The 17,999-nt window shown below is 44.2% G+C and overlaps 1 protein-coding gene across 1 annotated transcript in view; it reads right to left on the minus strand.

Annotated features, from left to right (window-relative positions):
- CNGB1 (cyclic nucleotide gated channel subunit beta 1) overlaps positions 1 to 17,999 on the minus strand; it is a 107,120-nt gene that overhangs the window by 62,077 nt on the left and 27,044 nt on the right. The window contains exons 10-14 of the mRNA XM_082271041.1: positions 16,002 to 16,131; positions 15,832 to 15,919; positions 6,979 to 7,021; positions 6,871 to 6,895; positions 6,764 to 6,778 (exon numbers count right to left, since the gene is read on the minus strand). Of these exons, the coding sequence (XP_082127167.1) occupies positions 6,764 to 6,778; positions 6,871 to 6,895; positions 6,979 to 7,021; positions 15,832 to 15,919; positions 16,002 to 16,131 (301 nt within the window). The remainder of the gene's footprint in view (positions 1 to 6,763; positions 6,779 to 6,870; positions 6,896 to 6,978; positions 7,022 to 15,831; positions 15,920 to 16,001; positions 16,132 to 17,999) is intronic.

Raw genomic sequence — 17,999 nt, forward strand, 5'->3', positions numbered from 1 at the left:
TTGATACAGCTCTGGTGATTGGCAGAGGGCAGGTGCATTCCGGGATACTGTATAAAAGCCAGGAGCACATGTGCTGCAGGGTCTTTTGCTAGAGATCAGAGTCCCGGAGGGGGGGGGGCAGCTGCCTCCTCCTCTGTAGCAATGGCATGTGGTTGCAGGAGGTCGTCCTGAGGACCGGAGGAACGGATGAGAGAAGCTGAACCCAGAGGTCCAGGAGAGCCGACTGAGGGGGAGACACTGGAGACCCTGGGACCACAGTATCGTGAGTACAGGGACTCGTGTCGAGGGGCCTGACCTGAGGAGGGCCACCCCAAGTGTAGGATAGGCAGTGGATGGAAAGAGGATGCTAGAGAGAGTATCCTGAAGAAAATTACAAGCTCACCAAGTCATCTTAGTAAAGAGACTCAATTCCTAAATCCACTTATAGTGGCAGGGTGAATCAACAGCCTGGCTATACCTGAAGATAGGAGTCCTCAACCATTTGTGCATAGTTAATTTGGGGTATCCCACTATTCCCTTCTCCTATCCCTAATTTAAATAAACACAAAACCACCAAATACCCCTGGACTGATTCTTGAAACGAGCCAAAGAAGGAGAACTAAAGAACTGTATGCTGGTAACTCAGGGGGGCCCGAAAAGTGTCTGTCAGTCCTTACGGGGGCAGTGCTACATATATACTGTAACTGTCATTATTAACAGGGTGTACTTAGTGTTTTCTATACATCATGGGGGGAGGGAATGGGTGGGGGGGGGGGTTATTAAAACATTATTGCTGTTCCAGAGTCACTCACCTTTACACTATGATGATGGGCAAACTTCACAAACATCTTTACTCATATAGAAAACGTGATATAACATGGATGGTGGTATATCCACCAGTAATATGATGATGTTGTCACAGCAAAGAATACCTATGTGCGGTCTGCCTGTGGCACGGTTCACATCATGAATAGTACAGGAACACACTGTGCATTCCTGTGTGATTCACATACTACCCAGGTGCAATGTGATTTCAGCCCATTAATTAGAACAGGCTGATATCATGCTGGACCGAACCAAAAGTAGTGCATACACTAAAAATTTGGACATTTTCACTTAGGGGTGTACTCATATTTGTTGCCAGAGGTTTAGACATTAATGGCTGTGCGTTGAGTTATTTTGAGGGGACAGCAAATTTACACTGTTATACAAGCTGTACACTCACTACTTTACATTGTAACAAAGTGTAATTTCTTCAGTGTTGTCACATGAAAAGATATAATAAAATTTTTACAAAAATGTGAGGGGTGTACTTACTTTTGTGAGATACTGTATATAGGATAGGATTTTTAAAAAGCATATATATTAGGGTCAGATATGTAGGATAGGATTAAGAGGATATACAATGTATACGCAATTATTAAGCAAGTTTTTTGAGGATTAATTTCAATATTGAACAACTACTGTGCTCTTTGTCAATTCAAAATTTTAATAAACCTCAAACCTGAATATTTAAGAAAGTAAAAGTGGGGTTTTGGCTTTATTAGGGGAATATCTATGTGTGCACAATTATTGAGCAACTATTAGCATGCAAAATTATTATAAACCTAAATGAAAAATGATAATTTTACCATCTTACTTGTTTATTTACATCTGTTAGAGCCCATTCACATTAGCGCGACTTGTCAGACGACTTGTCAGCCTGACAAGTCGCGGTATGTCGCGGTCCATTGAGTAGTACAGGACCCGTTCTAATAGGAGCGACACAAGTCGCTCCGACTTAGAAAAAGGGTCCTGTACTACTTTGGGGTGACCTCGGAGCGACTTGCATAGACTTCCATTATGTGAAGTCTCTGCAAGTCGCGCCGAAGTCACGGTGCACGCGACTTCCCAGGTCGCCCCCCGAAGTCGTGTCGCCTCAATGTCAATGGGCTCTTAAAGTGAGATTAATAAACAAACTCCTCAAAATTTACAAATAAACATTTCTGACATTAAAAAAAAAAACAGTGACCAGTATAGCCACCCTTCCTTTCAATAACAGTCATAAGCCTTCCATTCATGGAATCTGTCAGTTTCTTGATCTGTTGACGATCAACTTTTTGTGCAGCAGCAACCACAGCCTCCCAGGCACTGTTATGAGAGGTGTACTGTTTTCCTTCACTGTAAATCTTCTATTTAGGAAGGGCCCACAAGTTCTCAATAAGGTTTAGATCTGGTTAGGAAGGGGCCCATGTCATTATTCTTTAATTTTTAAGGCATTTACTGGCTAGCCACACAATGGAGTACTTTGATGCGTGTGATGGAGCATTGTCCTGCATATATATCATGGTCTTCTTAAAAGATGCAGACTTTTTCCTTTACCACTGCTTGAAGAAAGTGTCTTTTAAAAACTGGCAGTAGGCTTGGTAATTTTACATCCATCTTCAACCTGAAAAGGTCCAACTAGCTCATCTTTAATAATACCAGCCCATACCAGTACCCCACCTCCACCTTGATAGTGTCGGGAGCTCTGTGCCATTTACTGATCCAGCCACAGGCCCATCTATCTGGTCCGTCAAGAGTCACTCTCATCTCATGAGTCCATAAAACCTTTGAAAAACCTGTCTTTAAGTCCTGCGCGATGAATGTTTCCGTTAACGATGAACCTCTTCGGATGGTGCAGGACCATTTTTCCTTCCAATGGTCAGACTCCATTCCATACCTTGGGATTATGCTTACCTTGACATATTCGGCTTTATATGGTGCCAACTATCCCCACCTTAATAAAGCTTTGACTTGCTTTTTGGGGTCGTGGAACAAATCACACATTTCCTGTCTGGGTCGGATATATGCAGTAAGATGACTCTTTTGCCAAAACTGCTCTACTCCTTCAGAGTTCTGCCTGTTCTGGTCCCCCCGCATATCTTGCACCCTCCCTGCACCGCCTTCTCTTTAAGTTTATATGAGGCTCAGTCAAACCGAGACTGAACAGATATCTACTTTATAAACCTAAGACTCAGGGAGGGCTAGGGATGCTGAACATCATTTATTATTACAAGGCAGCACAGATAGCTCCTCTTGCTCAACTCTTTGCAGGTTAAGCTCCACCACTCTGGACCTTTATTGTGGTAGTATATACCGACCTGGTCCCACTCGATTCTTTACCTTGGCTTCCCCCTCAACTGCACCCTAAGCCTTTAAATTCAGTCCTGTCCCACACCCTTGCTGTATGGGACTCTATAAAATATTCAGCCCAATTGCTATCACTGCACCTCCCTCTTCTTGAATTATTTAATTGTCCTTTATTCCCTCTGGGCTTGGAGAGTTATTGGAGCTACCACTGGTGGTGTAGCAAAGGCTTAATGACAGTTCAGTCTTTATTGTCCACTCAGGGCATCTTCACCTTCCAATATCTCAAGGATACGTATGACATTCCAGACTCTGAGAAATTCCACTATCTCCAAATTCGTCTTCTGTTGGAATCCTGGACAAAAAGCCATGATTGATCAATGACCGTGACGGCATTTGAAACCAGATGTCGGACGTCCCCCATAACCCAAGGCCTTATCTCTTTATTATACTCTTCCATACTAAACAACTCTAACTTTCCTGTCCTATCTTACTGTTCCAACTGGGAAAGGGACTTTGATGCCACGCAAACCCCTGAAACTTGGAAAAAAATGTGGGAGGCATTATTCAGCTCCTCCCGTAATGTAACATCTTTAGAAAATCCCTTTAATGTTTTGTCCCAATGGTACTTTACTCCGGTCAGAATTGCGAAATGCCTCCCTACTTACTCTTCTACATGCTTTAGGGAATGCTCAGATCTAGGAGACATGAAAAATATATCATGGACATGCCCTAAGGTCAAAAGACTGTGGATAAGGGTCTATACCATGGTCAATTTGTGTTACATAAAAATGTACGAAAAGACCCCTGGGAGGCACTTCTACCAAAACTGATAAAAGGCGCTACCAAGCAAGAGCGTACTCTTGTGTGTCATATTTTTTCGGCCACAAAACAGATAATTGCAAAAGCGTGGAAGACGCCAATTCTCAAGTTTGACGAAGTGAAAAATAGAGTGCACGGTACCCTGGTGAACGAGAAATGGACGGCGATACTAACTGACACACATGATAAATTCTTACGTATGTGGCAGCCTTGGCTAGCTTACTTCCCATTGACGCAACCGCCTACGTACTTCCTGGAATTTAAATCTACATGATGTGTTGACATATCCTTAGTAAGCCTCCGGAGCTGAGAAAGCCTCCTCTTCCCTTTCAAAACCCCTCCCATGCCCTTTTTTTTTTCCCTCTTTCTCTTTCTTTTTTCCCTTTTCTCGTCTTATTCTCTTACCTTTCCATCTTTCTCCTCTGCTCCTCTCTGCCTTGGTATTATCCTTAAGCCTATGAGTAAAAGGGGTACACCCCCTTTTTTTTGGGGGGTCCCATGGACAACTGTATTGTTTTTGTTAACTCTAGGACCCCCAGTTGAAGGGCCTTCTTCAGAAATAAAGTGCATCGCATTGTAAAGGAGGGCTCTGATAACTAATCTCCTAATGATTCAATGTTGTATTGATCGATCATTTTTCATGCCTTTATCATTGTTTAAAGTTCAATATCTGCGGAGGAAAACTTCTCTAATTCTTGTTTACATTTCCACATAGTATTTTTTGCTATGTAACTGTCCATTTTTCTTATTATTTCTAATAGGATTTAAGTGAAAGAAAAATATGTCTTCAGATATTTCTTGGCCCAGTCCTGACATTTCAACGTATGTGTCTTGTTCAGTGGTGGTCGGGTTTCAGCCTTCCTTACATTGGCCATGTCTCTGAGCACTGAACACCTTGTACTTCTGGATACTTCAGATATGTTGTAGTTCTGGAATATGACAGCACTGGAGGATAATGGGTTCCTGGTAGCTTCATGTTTGGTTCTTCTCAAACCTTTGGCTGTTAATGTGCATCTTTTTTTTGCTCAACATGTTTCTTGCAACCCTGTTGACTATTTGCAACAAAACGTTTCATGGTTCTGTGATCACGCCCCGATATCTTAGCAATTTCAAGAGTGCTGCACCCCTCTGAAAAGCTTTTTACAATTTTTGGCTTTTCAGTCAGTTAAATCTCTTTTTTGGCAAATTTTGCCTGAGGAAAAGAAGCTGCCTAATAATTCTGCACACCTTGATATAGGGTGTTGATCTCCTTAGGCCACACCCTCCCTCATTACACAAATACACATCACTTGATATGCTTAAATCCAATAAGCATAGGTTTATACAGCTTGGAGTTGGACAATATGCATAAAAATTATGATTTGGTCAAAATACTCACTTGCATACTTGTGCACACAATGTATGATATATATATATATATATATATATATATATATATATATACACACAGGCAGAGCTTTTTTTCTCAGAAAATAGGTGCAGGAACTCAACCACGACGCCCCCCCCCCCCCCCCCAAAAAAAAAAAAAACCCTCAAACCCCACACACACCCTCCAAACTGCATCCAATACAGGGTGTGGTAAAATTTCACTAAGAGTGGAAGAGTCTTAAAAGGGCATTAAAGCGGTGTTCCAGCCTCCCCCTCCAAAAATTAAAAGTCAGCTCCTACACATACTGTAGCTGCTGACTTTTAATATTAGGACACTTACCTGTACTGGAGTCCAGCGATGTCGGCACCGCAGCCGATGTTTCCATCGGCTGTCAGGTGCTGTCGCCGCCATTGCTGGTAAGGGAACCCGGCAGTGAAGCCCTGCGGTTTCACGAGCGGGTCCCTACTGCGCATGCGCGATGTGTGCTGCACATTCGGATTGGCTAGGTGGCGGGGGGAAGGAGGAGGGGGCTTAACTTCAGAGTAACAGCGCCGCGGCGCCATCTCCCGGATGTGGGGAAGGGTGCCTGTCAAAAACAGGTACCTGTTCCCCCCTCCCCCCTGAAAGGTGCCAAATCTGTCACCAGAGGGGGGGGGGGGGGGAGGAAGCAAATGAGCGGAAGTTTCACTTTTGGGTGGAACTCCCCTTTAAATACCAGGAGTGCATTACGTACAGAGTGCAGAGTTTAGGGGTGCACTGTATACAGAGTGCACAGTTAAGCCTTCTTCCCCAGCTGCGTACCTCTGCATCCCCATCCACATCTCACCTTCACTCCTCTTCAGCTTTGACCTCTGCATGCAACCCCCCCCCCCCTCCACTGCCTCCATCCCCCCCCCCCCAACCTTAAAAGCTCCACCATCTTTCACATGTCTTACTATTGTTGCTGTATTAGGCTGAAGCACCCAGCCAGCTCTAGTACCTCCCCGCACACTATATGTGGCTCTGCCTTTTTCACTTGCAGGGAGATCATCCAGTGAGGGTGTGGTCATCTGCACTGCACCCTGGGCACCTACATCTCCCATGTCCCTATCCGGTCTTAGTGGGAGCCACTCAGGAGATCAGATCTCTAGGAGCTGTCACTTGTAAACACAAAAGCTGGAGTTCTATGTTTACAAGTGGTAGTGGTGAGCAGAAAGCAGAGGACCTGAGCCAGAGGTGGTGGAACTGAGTTCCACCAAGTTCCGCCTGAAAAAAGCCCTGTAAAGGTATATATATATATATATATATATATATATATATATATGATCAGACATATAAGATAGAATTTATAAGAAAGCATTTATAGGGTCAGATATGTAAGATATATATAGGATCAGATACTGTATATAGGATAGGATTTAGAAGATAGGATAAAGCATAAAAGAAAACAGGGAAATTAAAGAGAAATGGCAAGAAAAAGATATTTATCCAGACATTATTACTCACCCTGTACTCTCCGTGCTGGGGGAGGGAACAAAAAATATAAGTTATATATGTAATAATGGGGCAGAAATTTTTTTTCTAGAAGCATCCATCTTGTTTCCTGCACTCACCTGACTTTAGAGTCTTTTCTGGTTGCTGCGAAGACAAAGAATTTCCAAATTAGTATCCTTAAAATGTTTAACCCATTGATTTCCAGGTGACAGATGGAAGGGACTCACCTGGGGTTTGGGCGGGCGGTTCCTCTTCCTTTGGTTTTTCTTCCTGTCAATCAGACACAACAGGTAGAAAGTCAATAAAGTGGGCCGATCCAAATTAAACTTTGTGTGTTATCCTCTTTGACGTGTCTCCGGCTGCCTTTTCCTCTCTGGGGGTCACTGGAGGACAGGGGTAAGTTCTTGCTGTATATTGCATTGTCCATTTTCTCACAGAAAATCCTCACCAATGACAGTTAGTGGTAGAGACTGTATCCATTATATAGTGGGTATAGAAAAGAATCACCACCCTTTAAAATAATCACATTTTGTGACTTTTCAGCCTGAAATTTAGACAGACACAGTTTTTGTTTTATCCAGCTTGTATTTGCACCCAAGTGAAAGATATAACACCAATATCTCAGAAAAAAAGTAAAAAAAAAAATCAAAAACAGAATCACTGAGTTGGAAAAAGTATCACCCCCCCTTATGTCAGTATTTTGTTGGACCACCTTTTACTTTAATTAGAGCCTTTTTTCTGTTGGGATATGTCTCTACTAATTTTGCACATCTAGACTTTGCAATAATTTTCCACTCTTCTTTGCAGAACTGCTTAAGTTCAGTTAAACTCCATGCTTTACTTTAGAAATGGTGTTATTTGGATTGTGAGCTGTATTTGATTTCCCCCAGACATATCGTTTAATAAGGGGTTCTTATGTGCTACCGTGAATCAGAAATCTGTATATATAGCAGCTGTTTACATCTATCAAATGCATCCCCACATTAAAATAAAATATGCAAATTTAAAATGATGCATCGCTTTGCTATGTAGATATATCCTAAAAGTGTAAGGGCTCTTTCACACGGGCGATCCGATCAGATCCGCCTGTCAGTTTTTTAGGCAGATCTGATCGGATCCTCCATGCAGCTCTATGGGGCAGCGGATGTCAGCGGAGACACCTCCGCTGACACCCACTGACACCCGTATCCGATCCTGTCCGTGAAATCTGGACAGATGGAAAACCTATTTTTCCATCCGTTCAGGTATCGGATCGGATGAGAGCGGACAGGCGGTCCGCTCTCATCCGATCCCCCATAGAGAGCAGCGGGGGCTGTGACACCTCCCTCTCCGCACTGCAAGCGGAGACGGAGCTGTCATCCGCTGGCTCAGCGGGGATCGCGGATCGATCCCCCTGAGCAGCACGGACCGTGTGAAAGAGCCCTTAAGTGCATACCAATAAAAGTGCACTCGTGCTTAAAAACATCAAACAAATATATGACTTACTCCTTGTATACACACAAAATCAAAATGACAATACATTATATATATATATATATATATATACACACACACACACACACAGTGCCTTGCGAAAGTATTCGGCCCCCTTGAACTTTTCGACCTTTTGCCATTTTTCAGGCTTCAAACATAAAGATATAAAACTGTAATTTTTTGTGATGAATCAACAAGTGGGATACAATCATGAAGTGGAACGAAATTTATTGGATATTTCAAACTTTTTTAACAAATAAAAAACTGAAAAATTGGGCGTGCAAATTTATTCAGCCCCCTTAAGTTAATACTTTGTAGTGCCACCTTTTGCTGCGATTACAGCTGTAAGTCGCTTGGGGTATGTCTCTATCAGTTTTGCGCATCGAGAGACTAAATTTTTTGCCCATTCCTCCTTGCAAAACAGCTCGAGCTCAGTGAGGTTGGATGGAGAGCGTTTGTGAACAGCAGTTTTCAGTTCTTTCCACAGATTCTCGATTGGATTTAGGTCTGGACTTTGACTTGGCCATTCTAACACCTGGATATGTTTATTTGTGAACCATTCCATTGTAGATTTTGATTTATGTTTTGGATCATTGTCTTGTTGGAAGACAAATCTCCGTCCCAGTCTCAGGTCTTTTGCAGACTCCATCAGGCTTTCTTCCAGAATGGTCCTGTATTTGGCTCCATCCATCTTCCCATCAATTTTAACCATCTTCCCTGTCCCTGCTGAAGAAAAGCAGGCCCAAACCATGATGCTGCTACCACCATGTTTGACAGTGGGGATGGTGTGTTCAGGGTGATGAGCTGTGTTACTTTTACGCCAAACATAACGTTTTGCATTGTTGCCAAAAAGTTTGATTTTGGTTTCATCTGACCAGAGCACCTTCTTCCACGTGTTTGGTGTCTCCCAGGTGGCTTGTGGCAAACTTTAAATTACACTTTTTATGGATATCTTTAAGAAATGTCTTTCTTCTTGCCACTCTTCCATAAAGGCCAGATTTGTGCAGTATACGACTGATTGTTGTCCTATGGACAGAGTCTCCCACCTCAGCTGTAGATCTCTTCAGTTCATCCATAGTGATCATGGGCCTCTTGGCTGCATCTCTGATCAGTCTTCTCCTTGTATGAGCTGAAAGTTTAGAGGGACGGCCAGGTCTTCGTAGATTTGCAGTGGTCTGATACTCCTTCCATTTCAATATTATCGCTTGCACAGTGCTCCTTGGGATGTTTAAAGCTTGGGAAATCTTTTTGTATCCAAATCCGGCTTTAAACTTCTCCACAACAGTATCTCGGACCTGCCTGGTGTGTTCCTTGTTCTTCATGATGCTCTCTGCGCTTTAAACGGATCTCTGAGACTATCACAGTGCAGGTGCATTTATACGAAGACTTGATTACACACAGGTGGATTCTATTTATCATTATTAGTCATTTAGAGATCCTCACTGAACTTCTGGAGAGAGTTTGCTGCACTGAAAGTAAAGGGGCTGAATAATTTTGCATGCCCAATTTTTCAGTTTTTTATTTGTTAACAAAGTTTGAAATATCCAATAAATTTCGTTCCACTTCATGATTGTGTCCCACTTTTTGTTGATTCTTCACAAAAAATTACAGTTTTATATCTTTATGTTTGAAGCCTGAAATGTGGCAAAAGGTCGCAAAGTTCAAGGGGGCCGAATACTTTCGCAAGGCACTGTATATATATATATATATATATATATATATATATCTCAATGCAAGTGAATATGAATTAGGCAGTGCACCAAAAATAGTATCAAAGTATATGCAAACCATATATTCTTAAGTGCTCCCTTTTATATGAATGGTCAAAAAGTCAAGGAATGTTCCAAAAGTAACAGAAATAATTCCCAAAGAAATGTCTGTGCTCTTCACTTCGTGCAAAAAAAAATAACAGAGTTAGGTACCTGGTAACTCTTTTTCTAAGAAGTCTTCCAGGGCAGCACCTGAGAGATAGGCTCCTCTCACCTGAAACAGGAAACACATTAGTCCACCATTATAAAAAAAAGTCAGTCATACCTTCAGCCTCAGTAATATCAAAGTACCGAAGGACCCCTCAGTAAGCTCTTTGAATCCTCAAAGCTCCTTTTCTAATGTTTAGGGCGGGAACTGATGCTGCCCTGGAAGACTTGTTAGAAAAAGAGTTACCAGGTACCTAACTCTGTTTTCTCTAATCGCCTTCCAGGGCAGCACCTGAGAGGATGTCTCAAACAATACTTACTACACCTTGTGATCAAATATCTGGTCTTGGCAGGACAGCTGGTCGATACGGTAATGCCTTGTAAAGGTATTGAAACTCGACCATGTCGCTGCCCTGCAGATCTGCTCCGGTGCAGCCCAGTCTCTTTCTGCACTTGATGATGCCCAAGCCCTGGTTGGGTGGGCTGTGACTCTGCTCGGCGGCGCGAGGTCTAATGCTTGGTAAGCTGTTTGAATAGTAAGCTTTATCCATCTGGCTATCGTACTTTTCGAAGCCGACTTCCCTTTGTTCACTCCTGCATGGAGGATGAATAGCGTGGTTGTTTTACGCCATGCTTTAGTTCTTTCAAGGTAAGCTATCCGTATCTTCCTTATATCCAGATTGTTATAAGTGACTCTTTTCCTACTATCCACAGAATTTGGAAGGGAGGGAGTGACCACCACCTCCTGAGCTCTGTGGAAAGTTGAAGAGACTTTCGGTAGGAAAGAAGGATCTGGTGTGAGAATAATTTTATCTGCCAGAGGTAAACAGTAAGGTTCTATCATGGATAGAGCCTGAATTTCCCTGACTCTTCTTGCTGATACCAGCGCCACCAGGAGTACTTTTTTTAGTGTAAGGTATTTATCCAAACTATCCACCAGTGGTTCGAAGGGTGCCAGAAGGAATCCCTTGAGTACCGTGGCGAGGTCCCATGTTGGAGTTCTGCTGCACCTCATGGGTGTGGCTTTCCTTAAAGAGAGCAGGAATCTTTTTATGAGCGTGTCTTCCGCCAGCCTAATACAGTATCTAGGTGGGAAGATAGGGCTGCCACTTGAACCTTTAATGTGGTATGAGAAAAACCCTTGTCCACTCCTTCCTGCAAAAAATCTAAGATTGCCGGAATAGTCCCTTTGAGGGGGTTCCTTTTGTTCTCGTACCAGAGGACAAACTTTTTTCTCACTTTCTCATAAATGGCTCTAGTCACCGGTTTTCTGCTGGCTAAGATGGTGTCAATCACCCTGTAAGACAGACCATTGTTCTGCAACCTTGTCCTTTCAGGCACCAGGCCGAATACCTCATGACCTTGTGGCTCAGGTGGCTGATCCACCCTTGCATCAGGAAGTTTGCTAGGCCTAGAAGTATTAGATGAGGCTGCGCGCCGAGGTTCCCTAAGTGAGTGAAGTAAGACTCCCTCTGGCACGCTCCTGTATGGGATCTCAGGGATAGTAGCGGCGTTACTCCTTCCACGCTCAACCCCAGCAAGCAAGCTATGCTTTTTTGTAGACTGGCATTTTGTTCAGCTGCTGATTCACAGAACAGCAGCTTGCCCGGACCTGGCCCTAGTTTCATGAGTAGCTGTATTAGGTGTCATAAGGCTTATGCCTCGTACACACGCAACGATTATCGGCCGACCGATCGTCCGACTTTTGTCCAGAGTGGTGTTTTGTTGGTTGGAATGTGCCTAGACTGCACACAAATTTTCTCGGCCAACAAAAATCTACTTCAGAAGTGATGTCATGTGCTGGTTTACTTTCCGTGTGTTTTTTCTTCTCTGAGCATGCCCAGTCTTGCTCATCAGATTTTGGTCTGCCGAAATCTGTACTGACTGACGGAAAATCGGCCGTTGTGTTGACGGCCAACAAAAATTTTATAGCCTGCACACCAGATTTTATTCGGCCGAAAAGTCGGAGTCGGTTGTCGGAAGCATCATACTAACAAGCCGAAAATCGGCCGATTGGACGTTGGCCGAAAATTCTCGGCCAATTATTGACGCGTGTGTACGGGGCTTTAGGACCTTAGCTGTAAGCAGATCCTGGGAACTGACTAGGTGGCAACCAGCAGAGCATGTATGGAAGATGTGGAGGGGAAACCAACCTTAGCACCACCAACCTTAGGCATCTTGGGTAGTTTTTTCCTATCAGTACATGCCCCTCCTGCTGATCCACTGTGGCTAGGAAGATACTTAGGTACTTGGTCAGGGAGCGACAGGAAAGCCCTATTAAGTAGCTTACCACTACTGGGCCACGGAGAAACTGCGTTTTCCCTGATTTCCTCCCCTGGCGGTCGAGGAGCTACCCCCCTTTCCCCGCTCTGGAACCGTCATTGTTTTTTGTTCTTAGGGATGGGTGGCTTGAGGATAGTTTCCTCTTTGCCGGGTTTGTTTTGTTGTGTCCAGCGCTTTTTTGGACCCATCTTATCGAACCCTCTGGATTGGCGAAAGAGTGTTTTCCCCTTACTCTTTTTGGTTTGAAGAAATCCCTTGTTTTTGGCTGCAGTTCTGTCCAACACAGTTTCCAGGTCGGGTCTGAGCAGTAATTCGCCTGTCAAGGGGATGCCGCATAATCTGTTTTTGAAGTTGATTCCCATGACTTCAGCCACAGGCCTCTCCTAGCTGAATAATTAGGCCAGTGGTTCTGGCTGATATCCGTACGGTTTCTGCAGATGCGTTCACCAGGAAAGCTGAGTGGGAATGGTTTTAACCAGTTCCTCTCTTGGGGTGTCCCGCTCCAGCAGTTCTTGAACCTGACTGTGTCAGCCAGACCAATAGGGTCCTGCAAGTGCAGGTAGAGGCTATGGCTGGATGAAGATTTGCAGCTGCGGCTTGCCAGGCTCTTCTTAGAAGTGCCTCTATCTTTTTATCCCTTAGATCACTGAGAGTTCTGCCTTATTAGCGATTCGGGCGAGCGAGGCATCTACCCTGGGGCATTTAGACCAGGGTTTGGTATCCTCCTCTGTGAACGGATACCTGCGTTTAATTGCAGCTTCTTTTCCGGTTCTATCCATTTTTTTTTTTTTTAACCAAGTTTTTTTATAGACTCGTGTAGCGGAAATGTTCTAGGTTACACGATGGGGGATTTTTTTTATGAATTTATGCTGATAAGTGGGAGTAAAAATGGAGGAACATCTGAAGAAGCCACACATGGATGGATCATCGCTGACAGCACTGAAGAGAGTTGTGCTGACGGGGCTTGAGTGATCTATACAAGAGTGTAGATCTAATTTTGAGGTGAGCTGCCACCCCCAAAACAACATTCACTGCATGTGGTGGAGAGCTAGAATATAAAAAGGACAAACACATTGCTTCAAATGAGAAAGTCACTGTTTGAATAATCTTTACTTTTTTTTTTGCACAAAGTGAAGAGCACAGAAATGTCTTTGGGACTTATTTCTGTTTTTACTTTTGGAACATTCCATCACTTTTTGACCATTCATATAAAAGGGAGCACTTAAGAATAGATGGTTTGCATGAACTTTGATACTAATTGGTGCACTGCCTAATTCATATTCACTTGCATTGATGTATATATATATATTGTCATTTTGATTCTGTGTGTATACAAGGAGTAAGTCATATATTTGGTTGATGTTTTTAAGCACGAGTGCCCTTTTTTATTGGTATGCACTTTACACATTGATTTTGAAATATCTACTTAGCAAAGCGCTGCATCATTTTAACCACTTAAGCCAGGGAAGATTTTACCCCCTTACTGACCAGGGGGTATTTTGCGATTCGGCACTGCGTAACTTTAACGGACAATTGCGCGGTCGTGCGACGCTGTACCCAAACGAATTGACGTCCTTTTTTTCCCACAAGCAGAGCTTTCTTCTGGTGGTATTTGATCACCTGTGCGATTTTTTGATCATGCGCTATAATCAAAAAAAAGCGACAATTTTGCAAAAATAACAATATTTTTCACATTTTTTTATATGAAATTCCCCCAAAAAAATGTAAAAATCAAAATTTCTTTAAATTTTTGGCCAATTTGTTTTATGCTACCTATGTTTGGTAAAAAAAATCACAATAAGCGTATTTTGATTGGTTTGCGCAAAGGTTATTGCGTTTACTAAGGGAAAGATTTTTGTCATTTTTTTTTAACGAGTAATGGCGGCAATCTGCGATTTTTTTTGCGGGACTGCGACATTGCGGCGGACAGATCGGACCCTTGACTGACATTTTTGACACTTTTGGGGGTACCAGTGACAATACTACAGTAATCAGTGCTATACATATGCACTGTTACTGTAAAAATCACACTGGCAGGGAAGGGGTTAACTTTATTGGAGAGGGAGGGGTTAAGTGTGTCCCTAGGGGCGTGCTTCTAACTGTGCAGGGATGTGGCTGTGTGTGTAACAGCAGAGATCAACGGTCCTACATAGCAGCACCATTAGATCAGTGCTTTTACACAGGGGAGAATGACAGGCGGCCTTGTTTACATTAGCCGCCTGCCTTTCTCCCTTCACAGCGGACGATCGCGAGTGACCGGCGGACATCGGGTCTGCCGGTCACACGCACGGAGGTGTCCGTGAACAAGCCGGGGCGGGAACGCTCCTCCGGCGGCGCGCGCTCGCCCGCGCGCGCTCGCCCGCTATTGGCTCCCAGGCTAGTGACGTACCGATACGTCACTTTGCCTGGCCGGGGCTGACCGCCGCAGTATAAGTACTTGTGGCGGTCGGCAACCGGTTAAAATTGCAGATGAGACTAAAATTTATTTATTTGGTCTCAACACCAAATTATATGTCTGGCGGAAATCCAATACAGCTTGTCATCCAAATAACACCAATCCTACAGTAAAGCGTGGAGGTGGTAATATCCTGTTATGGGGGTGTTTCTCTGCAGCAGGGACTGGAGCTCTTGTCAGGATAGAAGGAAAAATGGATTGGAGAAAAATACCATCAAAATCTTGAGAAAAATCTGCGGCCCTCTGCCAGAAAATTGTCAATGGAAAGAAGGTTTACCTTCCAACATGACAATGAGCCAAAGCACACAGCAAAAATGACCACACAGTGGTTGATTGAGAAAAAGGGGAATGTCCTTGCATTGCCTAGTCAGAGGCAGACCTAAACCCCATTGAAAATCTGTGGAATGACTTGAAGACTGCAGTATACAAACAGTCATAATCAAATTTAACTGAACTTGAGAAGTTCTGCAAAGAAGAGTGGGCAAATATTTCAAAGTCTAGATTTGTAAAGTTAGTAGAGACATATCCCAACAGACTAAAGGCTCTAATTAGATCCTTTTTCCAACTCAGTGATTCTGTTTTTGATTTTTTTTTTCTGACATGTTGGTGTTATATCTTTCACTTGGATGTTATAAGTTGCACTATACAATACACCTGGATAAAACAAAAACGGTGTCTGTCTTAATTTCAGACTGCCAAGCAACAAAATGTAAATATTTTAAAGGCAGGTGATTTTTTTTCTATACCCACTGTATGTGTAAATATATTGGGCCTTCCTGGACAATCCAATCACTGCATTATTCTAATTATGGACAGGACTGTGCACCCCCCTGGTAATTGACACCCCTCTGTTACTCTGCAGGAAAAGTGACTTTTCATCAAAAAATTTCCACCCACACAAATTGAAGATCCATCAAAGACATCCCAGCCATAGGTTACCCCCAGAAACTCACTTTCTTAGCGACCACCACAGCAGTTTCCGGCTGTGGCACCACCTTTCCCAGGCCCTGCTTCAGCCAGTTCAGCACCCCACTTCCAGACCTGGTGGTGGAGAGAAGATGAACATGCGACTTCATGCAAGACAGGTGTTACCTGATGGGATCTGGCGAGGTGTCATACGTACCCCTTATCTGGCACTGCTGCCTCAGCCTCTGAAGTGGGAGCTGGTGGTGCTTCAGCTGGAGCAGGAGTAGGTGCAGCCACAGGCAGGGGTGCAGGAGTATGCATTGGGGACACTGGAGGGATGTTCATTTCTGCACAAACCAAATAAAGACTTGTCAATTGGTAAATCACCTTTTCTATCCTCTATATCTGCATGTATCAAATGTTACCTTCTATGCCTATAAACTGCCCCACCCTCAGCTTCTACACTTATAAACTGCCCCAGCATCACTTTCTACCCTTCCAACCTCCCCATCATTACCTTATACCCAACCAATCTGCCCTACCATCCCCTTTAACCCCTATAAACTGCTACACCATCACCCCTTATAAACTGCCCCACCATTACCTTCTACCTCTATAAACTGCCCCACCATACCCTTCTACCCCTATAAACTGCCCCATCAACACATTCTACCCCTATAAAACTGCCCCAACATCCCCTTCTACTCCTATAAACTGCCCACCATCCCATTCAACCCCTATAAACTGCCCCACCATCACCTTCCACCCCCTATAAACTACCCCACCATCACCTTCTACTCTTATACACTGTCTCATCATCACTTTCTATCCATCTAATCTGCCCTAACATTACCTTCTACCCCTATAAACTGCCCCACCATACCCTTCCAACCTGCCCACCATCACCTTCTACCCATCCAATCTACCCTATCATCACCTTTGACCAATATAAACTGCCTCACCATCGCCTTCTACCCCTATAAACTGCCCCACCATCCCCTTCAACCCCTATAAACTGGCCCACATCACTTTCTACCCCTATAAACTACCCCACCATCACCTGCTACTCCTAAAAACGACCCCACCATCACCTTCTACCCTTATAAACTTCCTCACCATCACTTTCTACCCATCTAATCTGCCCTACCATTAACTTCTACCCCCTATAAACTGTCCCATCATCATCTTCTACCCCCTCCAATCTGCCACACTATCACATTGTACCCATCCAATCTGCCCTACCATCACCTTCAACCCCTATAAACTGCCCTACCATCACTTACAACTAGGGATGCACCGAAATTTCGGCCGATAATGGGTTAACAGTGCCGACATTAATATGGCCGCCGTGAGGAAGGAGGAGGGCACAGCGCAGGGCAGGTTTTAAAAGTCCCGCCTCTGGCCGGCCGTCCGCCTCTCAATGACGTCCCTACTACGATCTGTGCATTATGAATGGACATACCAGGCGGGAGGGCGGGGCGAGCGGCCGCTAATACATAGTACTATGTGATCCTTCCTGTCAGCTCAGCGGGACTGTGACTGTGTGTGAATGAGATCTGATCTGACCTGACACCGGGCGGGGGGGCGGGGGGAGCGGCCGCTAATAGTTGTAACTATGTGAGCCTTTCACTTCCCTGTCAGCGGAGATACATGCCTGACAAGGAAGTGAAAGGCTCACATAGTTACAGCTAATAGCGGCCGCTCCCCCCGCCCGGTGTCAGGTCAGATCAGATCTCATTCACACACAGTCACAGTCCCGCTGAGCTGACAGGAAGGATCACATAGTTCTATCTATTAGCGGCCGCTCGCCCCGCCCTCCCGCCCGGACTGTCAGGGAATTGAAGAGAAGTGAAGCTCACATACTGACAGCTATTAGCAGCCGCTCGCCCACCCAGTGTGTCAGTTCATTCATGTACAGATCGTAGTAGAAGTGACATCACCGGGAGGCGGGCGGCCGACCAGAGGCGGGACTTTTGAATAATGGACACCGTGACCGGAGGAGTGAGTAGGAGAGAGACGCTGAGCCTAAGCTAAGGGAGGGGGGGGGAGGAGGGGTGATAGCTGAGGCAGCTTACCATTGGTATTTGTATTAATTATGCAGCATGAGGGGGTTAATGTATTGTCACTGCTGCATTTAGTGACCGACCAGTGGCAGTTAATTAACCCCTTTGTGCTGCATTAGTGCAACCAGTGTTAATTAACACTGATACTGGTT

The sequence above is a fragment of the Pelophylax lessonae genome (assembly GCF_965119305.1).
Source record: "Pelophylax lessonae genome assembly, chromosome: 10".
Lineage (NCBI taxonomy): Eukaryota > Metazoa > Chordata > Amphibia > Anura > Ranidae > Pelophylax > Pelophylax lessonae.